Genomic DNA, 8,410 nt, shown 5'->3' on the forward strand with positions numbered 1-8,410 from the left:
GAATTCTTAAACGTGAATTCCAAGTACTTCAATTGCTAAATCAAAGGGTTCGTGGTAACGAACTGTAGCAAGGAGCGACCCGGCTCAATAGTAACCGAAACTCTAAAAAACTAAATTTCGATACCAATAGTTACATTTGAAGAATGAATTTTCATACTGATTTTATATATATAAGTTTCATCACGTTTAGTCTTACCCATCAAAAGTGACGAGCCTGGGAAAATTTGCCTTAAATAGGGTGAAACAACCCTGAGAGTCATGAAATCTTAACGAAAATCGCACCATCAGATTCAGCGCATCAGAGAACCCTATTGCAGAAGTTTCAAGCACCTTTCTACAAAAGTGTGAAATTTTGTATTTTTTGCCAGAAGACAAATCACGGATACGTGTTTTTTTAAAGAAAACTCCAAAGTTCTATAGTTCAATTTAATGATATTTTTATAAAAATGCTACCGTTTCCTACTTTATTCTTCGGCTGATAATGGTGAGATGAAAAGTAATTAAGTCTTTTAGAAAGAAAAACTTGTTTTTCGGAGAAACTAATAGCTAAGCAAATCCTCTGGCTTTTAAAACTCTTGAGATAACTTAGGATATCCTATGTAATGGTACTTTGGAAAACTCAACGGGGTACTCAGCGATCAACTTATGTTTCTGCGTTTTGCTAGAAGAAAGTTGTAGAATTCTTTACCAGGGGATTCATGGCTGGCCAAAAAATGTTAACCAGTTAAGTGTCTGTTGAATCGTTACCTTCTGGAAAGAAAATAATCATTTTGATGTTTTGTTTACAAGTTAATTTCTGAATAAATAGTAGATTTTGAGGATGAAAATGACCATCAATTATAACCCAGGGTTCTATGGTTGTTGACAGATCTTCAGGGTCAGGGTTGTTGACAGATCTTCAAAATATCGTGCTGTTAGTAAATTTTTCTTATTTGACACTGGTTATATCTTACCTAACTTTCTTTAGCTTAAGCAGTTATTGGACTTTCTCTTCAAGAAATTCTAGTGATAACACGATTTGAGATTGGCCTGGAGAGACTATTTGTTTATTGCTTTGGGTGGAAAGATACACAGCAGAGTAGGAATGAAACCCCCTCCCCGATAATTTAAGGAATTTTTTTCTGTATTCCATTTTCCTTATAAAATTGTATGTATTGTAGACTGTTAATTTAACATGTTCCCCCTACTTTTACTTAACAATTGCTCTCTTTCTCATTATTTCTATCTGATCTCCTCCATTAAATAGATATTTATGCTAATAATCTGTCACACCTGGGTATTTTGTTTTGGAGTCCCAAATTTCCAAAGGGGATGGTACAAGGTAGAAAAGAAGACAAAGAAAACCAAATAATATTGAAAATATAAGACATTATTGTAAAATTTGCAGAATTCTTAGCTTTTAGATGGTAGTATACTGGTAAGAAGGTCCTGCCACCCTGCGTACGTGGTTGGTGCCATTTATCACACTTTTGTTTTCTTACTTATCCAATGTACAGCAACTATTTGAAATTCTATTTTGGTCTTAAACCATTGTTACTTGGTGTCATTCGACAGATTTGACATAATTTGATAGGGCGCTAAGTCAGAGCTCATTTTACCACCAAATTTTCTCAGGCCACTTTTCGCCACCTAATAAAACAGATTAAAAGTCATTTCAGTGTTCATATTGGAGTACAACAGTTTAGTGCAACAGGCTTACCGTTCTGCTATAAGAAATATTTCTGACTTACCTTAAATGGCCAAATGATCCTCCTTTGCGGAAGCAGCTAGTCATGAGAAGCAACAGAAAAAGCCTTTTTTTTTACTTTTTTCAGTCTCTTCTAAAATCCAAGTCGTGCAACATAAAGCACCATGATTTGCAGTAGCAAAAAAGTAATCCTAAGTTTTTTTTTAAATAATAAAACTTTGATATGCATGTCTCGTCCAAATTTATTAAAAAGAATATATGTATTTGCTCTCCTATTCATTAGAATTTAGATACTTCAAATTAAGTTTGGTTGTTTCTAAAATGTTGCATTTGTTTTGCTCTTTATTTTCATTAGAAAATCTTTGTCAATTGTTACTTCATTTAGAAAAATGCCCCATCACCACCTAAATAGTATAAAAAATATGCAACTACTGCGTTTTTCGGTGGGTGCTCCAAAAAGCAGACGTTCTGCGGATGAAGGATGACAGATTGCCAAAGATTGTCCTTTTTGGCCAACCGTTTGGGGCTACACGGAAAGCAGGTCGTCGTTGTCTGGGTTGGGAGGATGTCATAAATAAATATTTAAAGGAAATGGGAACTTCCTGGGAGTGTGTAAAGAGGGAAGCCTTGAACAGATTAGGCTGGAGGAGGAGCGTGCGTAGCTTTGTTGGCCTCAGGCGGCTTGGTGCTGCAGTGAGTTTTTAGTAGTATTAGTAGTAGTAGTAGCTGCATTTTTAAGTTTTTTTTAAGTCTCCAGAGCCATAAATGCTCCTCAAAATCCACAACCCTGTAAATGCTTCATTAGAATTTAGTATGTTTTGTATATTTTGTCCATTAGAATTTAGTATGGTGATCAAAGAAATGTTTTGCTCATTACTTTCATTAGAAAATCTTTTTCAATCGTCAATTAATTTAGAAAGAGCCCCAGTATCACCCAAATAGTATAAGAAATATTGGTACATTCTTGCTTCTCGTTATGCCCTCCAGAGCCCTAAATGTTCATCAAAATCCATCGCCCTGTACATACTTGAGTAGCAGTGACATTTTCAAAAAGTGCAAATTTGCTTTAAGAGTATCAGATTCACATTTTGTACCATTTATGCATTGTCATAATCAACGCAGTAATGTTGACTTGGTAAAGAATAATTTAATAAAATTTAAAACCCAACTGATAATTTATAGAATAATATTAACTATTGAAGTGGCCCAGTACTATCCAGTGCTATGGTATAGAATCATCATAGGTGTTACCCTATGAAATAACATTAATATTAAATATTTCAGTTAATTAAGTTGAATAATTGAACAAGTTAATTTCTTTTAAAATCAGTAATTATATTATAGCTTAATTGAACCATGATATGATTTCCGTAATCCAAATAATAATTAATTATCTAATTGATACTTTCCTTTTGTCAGGCTCAAAGACACTAATGAGGAGTCATCTTCGTGCAAGACGAGTAGCTTTTTGGCAGCGTCTAGTGCCGGAATTACACAGAGCAGGAAAAGACGATCCCATTTCAGACCCTGGTTCTGACTACCCGCTGCCTGCAACTTCTCGCAACGAAACAGAAGAGAGTAACTCAACCATCACCACATGCTCATCGTCAACTTCAAAGCTAAGTGTCAATCATTCGGCAACTGAAATAAAAAATACAACAATGCCAGGAGAGACAAATATATACTCAACTGCACTAAGTTTAACAATTGCAATTGGTTGTTCATTATTAGTGCTGAATATTTTAATATTTGCTGCTTTATATTACAAGCGTGACGAGAAGAGACTGTCTGAGCGCAGATGTAGCGTGAGCACGCAGTCAAACTTACAAATGAGCTCATCAATGACACTCGATAGTAGCTACATACCTCTGATGCATCCAGGACAGGTGCGTTACCCTCAAGATGTATCATGTATAGATTGCCCTATAGAATACTTAGGTCCTGGACGCGCTGCTCAATATGGATCAGGGGAGAATAATGCAAGTGAAAAAAGTGTTTTATGAGGTTAATAAGCTCCGTGATTTCAATATTTTTCTACTAGTGCTTATTTAGTAAATTACGATTGTAAAGAGTAAGTTTTTATTTAATAAATTTCATTTCTTATTCACAAGCTGTTGGTAGCTGACTTCCCATTTTGTAAGCTCAAAAAGTGTATTTTTAGTTTCCAGCTTTTTATGAGACATCCTTCATACCAATTTTGAAAAGGATAACCTATCCTAATTTGGAAGCTATTTAGGCAAAATATGCAATTAACAATTAATTGAAAAAAGGCGTTGGATAACCGGTACAGTTTAATGAAATCGAATATTAGAAACAATTAAGAATAATAGAAAAAAAAATCAAGAAGTTTCTTTAAAGATGGGTTCCCAGTGGTATTATTTTAATTCCATTCTTCCAATTATTTTTTCATACAGCCTTCAGAGGTAAAGCTAATTTTTTACTAGTCGTAATTATAGGTAATATAACCTACGTAATTTTACGTAGTCGTAATTATATATATTTTTTTTAGTCGTAAATATAGGTGCAACGCAATTATAATAAGGGGTGCACCTTTTAATTATGATAGAGAATGGAGAAAAAAACTCGACTATATCGGTTTAATATTCCCAAACCTTTATCAATGAAAAAAGGAGGGAGAAAAAAAAAATACTAGAATCACCATTCTAGGTTTGAGCTTAATGTAAATTTTATTGGCTGAGAGGTCGTTCGGCACATTAGCTGCTACTGGAAAAAGAATTTGGCTATATTACCCCATCCATGCAGCAGGGCAACAATTAATTTGTTAAATTTGTTAATTTGTAAACTGCTCCACCATGGAGCAGGGCAGCAGGGCAAAAATTAATTTTAGAGGAATTTCACACTCTTCTTCTTAAATTATGATAGACCATGTGAAGACATACAAAAAAGTTCGATGTTTTGTTTACTGAGGTTATAAGAGCTAAGGTTTGTTGAACTAAAAAAGAGAAAAAAATGCGTAAACTAATGAGTAATAAGTTAAAATGAGTAAATAAGTTAAGAGATATTAGAAATTTACGCTAAAAGGTGTCCATAAAGTCTATTTACAGTGCATTTTGTGCTGGAAATGTAGAGGTCCTGCTTAACTCGATTTAAAAACAGTTTTAAGAGTTTTATATTGCAAGCACTACACACTGTAGAGAAAATTTATGGATCCAGTGTCTATAATATTCCTCTCATTTGAACCTTCAAATTCACATGTAAACCTTCAAATGATATATTTGGTCACCTTTCTAGTGCCAAATGATTTTAGCTTTTTTACTGATTCTTCGCCCACATTTGTTTTTCTTTGGCACCCATTACTAGAGATGAGATAAGATCATTCTTTTTTGATAAACGAATATAAGAAGCAAAAAAAAAAAAAATTAGTCAAATTCACGTCCTAATTCAAGTAAAGTAAAATCAAAACCTTTTTCAACGCAAAACTACCCAAAAACTTCATAGCTGCACATAGAAGTAGTTTTAATTAGAAATTTAATTCTCAATTTTTAAAAATATATATGGCTGTTAGATTTGCCACAAATTCAAACAATCAGATTTAATTTTTGATGCTCTTAGTATTTTGGGAAAACCTTTGGGTACAACAATACTCTGCTTCTATTCTTTCAAGCGTAGCTAATTGAAGTAGAAAAGATGAAGAGACTACACCAACCTGTTCAGACTGTACACCTTAAATGTTTTTTCTTGTTTTTTTTTTTTTTTAACTATGTATCTCCAACCATGTAACAATGTAAAAAGAGGTCATGCAGACCTAAATTAAATGAGCTGACGGAATAAAATGAAAGAGATTTTAGAAATTTTGTTGGATAATATCAATATTTTTTCTTGTTTCTTTTTTTAACTATATATCTCCAAACACGTAGCAATGTAAAAAGAGTTAATGCAGACATGGGTTAAATGAGCCGACGGAATAAAAACGAAAGAGATCTTAGAAATATTGTGGGATAGTAGCAATATTTTTTCTTGTTTCTTTTCTTAACTACATATATCCAAACATGTAACAATGTAAAAAGAGGTCATGCAGACCTAGGTTAAATGAGGGGACGGAATAAAAACGTAAGAGATCTTAGAAATATTTTGGGATAATAGCAATATTTCTTTTGAATGTATAAAATTGAATGAAAATAGGCAAATGAACCAGACTAATTGATTCAGTCTAAATATTTGAAGTTTTATTTCATCCATTTTTATTGGTCAATTGTGCTAAAACAATAAGTAAATAATCCTGATTTCCCAGAAGCCTATTTGAATAATCTATATTACACAATTTATCATAATGGTAAATTCACCCATTGTTGTTCGGATGGATGATAATCCCAGACAGTGAATTAACTATTTGTGCTTATAAGTCTCCTGATGAAAGAAATAACAGCGAGTTGGATTGTGACGAGTAAATTCGATAATTTTAACTCCAGCAGGTATTTTTCGAAAATATTAGACTGACTGTATTTAAAACAGTAGGCTATACGAAAAGTGTGGTTCAACCTTGCTTTTTGGGGCTATAATGAGAGGAAGGTGCACTGCTCCCTCCAATATAATTATTTTTTCAATTAAAAACAATAAAAAATAACAAAAAAATAAAAAATAAAAACGATTTACTCTGATATTCGGAATTCATCCAACTCTCACAAAAATGTGTCATATTTCGTACTGCAAACACCTCTTTTTGGATATAATCTCGTTCACAAAGTAACACTGTGAATACTGTAAGACAACTGTGATTCCCTATGAACCTTTATTGAAATAATTTCATAATCAGACTTGAACTTGAAAATAGTTCACATTGAACTTGGATTATATTATTTGACCTAGATATTTCATTTAGTCTCCGAATGAGAACACCTTTCCGGATCTATTGAACTTTAAAGCTTGCTTTCAACTTCCATTAATCCAGTGTTTTCAACCTGAATGAATCCAGTTACCGTAACTGATTCAGTGACTTTTATTTCAAAATATTTTGCTATGGGCTAAAGTGACCTGGATTCAGGATATTCATTCACAATTTGGATTATTTTCAAATTCGACGCGGAAAGATGTATATTCATTTCACTGTGCCGTGACGTAATAAGCAGTACTTATGGACTTGTGATACCGGGGAGAAAGTGCCGTGGTAAATATTTTTGAAACTTATGATAAGATTTCATTGATAACGTGGGAGTGTAGTAAAGACTTTTCTAAATGATAAACCAGTGCCTGTCCTGGCCTTGCTAGTCATTACTTGTTCAAGATCCGCTCCTATCACTGTACTGTCGTCAAAATGTTTTTTCTCGCATATTACAGTCCCCCCTCCCCTTTCACTTGATCTCCGCTATTTTTCTTATTGATTTACCGAAGAATGGGAACGCCTGTAAAAGTTGTATTTATTTGTCCTGGATTTAGAATAAGAGCAACAACAGGAACAGTTCAGTGCAGTAAATACTCTCAGTGGCTACGCGTCAAATGTGCAAATATAACAATTGGGCAGGGTGAAGCCCAACCTGACTGGCTTTGCCTCTCCTGTCAAGCAGCAGGTGTCCCGCTTACTCCCGTGCCCACAAACAGTTTTAAGTCAAACCCTGACGTTACTGTGACCCAACATTTCAGTAAAGCGAAAGCAACCAAAGCTAATCTAACCTGTGTTCGAGGCACCAGAAACAGTACACTCGGGTCAAGTTCTAAGGTTTTGAGTACCCCTTCATGTACTAACTGTGTCAAGCTCAATCAGGAAGTAGCCTTTCTTCGTGAGACCGTTCTTAAGAACAACGAAGTGATTGCTGGAAAAGATTCAAAAGCTTCAAACATTCAACATGAACTCAACAAAATCGTGGCTGAGTCTAAAACTTCCTATCAGGAAGTGATCAAGCAAAATCATGAAATTTCTAGACTTCAGTCAGAAATTGACCCTCGACAGGCTCGCATAGCTAAAATGGAGCAAAGTTGACTTCTTTTAGTGATAACCAGTGCTCCCTCAGTAGTCAAATAAAAAAGATGATTGAAAGCTCGCTCATAAGTGCTGCAAGAATAAACCCACTAAATGACCAACTACATGGTCACGAAATAACACAACCTTCTTCCCCTGTTAAAAAAAAGTCCACCACCTAGCTACTGTCATTATCCTAACCAAAATTCAAGCAGCGACTGATCGCATGCAAGTGACCTTGCTTTAGTGCCAAGTTTACCGCATAATAGCAGTCTTGGTACCTGCAATGCCTCATCACTAGAAAATAACCTTTTTTTAGTGCCAAGTTCTACGCATTATAGCCAGCAGCCGACATTTAATGAAGGGACCCAAAATTTGAATGCTGTGAATGCAGGTCAGGTTACACAGCGACCTTGATATTCAATACACTATGTAGAATTTTTGAGAGTGTTTTTTTTCTAAATGAAAAGAAGTGCAAATTTTTACATGCATGTCGTGATTTTAGGCCGGAAAGTTGTAGAAATAGAACTGCTCTTTTGATCATGTAGATTTATGGAATATTTTAATTTGTGTTGACAGAACTTGTAGTTTCGTCCACGTTTCCATACCCAGACAAGAGTTCTCCCCCGCACTAGGCTAGTCCACGATGAGCCTACGAGTCCTTGCCTGATCGAACCTTTGCCTTATTCTCATCCAAAAAACTTCGCAAGGTGGTATGTAATGAGTGGTCCCCTAATTGGTTTTCTCCAACCGCAAAGGACCCATTCCTCCTTCCAAACAGCACAGCCCCCCTACCAAAGAACCGGCCT

At 34.8% G+C, this 8,410-nt stretch overlaps 1 protein-coding gene across 1 annotated transcript in view; it reads left to right on the top strand.

Annotated features, from left to right (window-relative positions):
* LOC136036827 (neuroligin-4, Y-linked-like) overlaps nt 1–3,797 on the top strand; it is a 277,273-nt gene extending 273,476 nt beyond the window's left edge. The window contains exon 11 of the mRNA XM_065719159.1: nt 3,107–3,797. Within this exon, the coding sequence (XP_065575231.1) occupies nt 3,107–3,690 (584 nt within the window). The 3' untranslated portion in view covers nt 3,691–3,797. The remainder of the gene's footprint in view (nt 1–3,106) is intronic.
* Nucleotides 3,798–8,410: the final 4,613 nt, after the last annotated feature.

Source organism: Artemia franciscana, chromosome 16 (assembly GCF_032884065.1).
Source record: "Artemia franciscana chromosome 16, ASM3288406v1, whole genome shotgun sequence".
NCBI lineage: Eukaryota > Metazoa > Arthropoda > Branchiopoda > Anostraca > Artemiidae > Artemia > Artemia franciscana.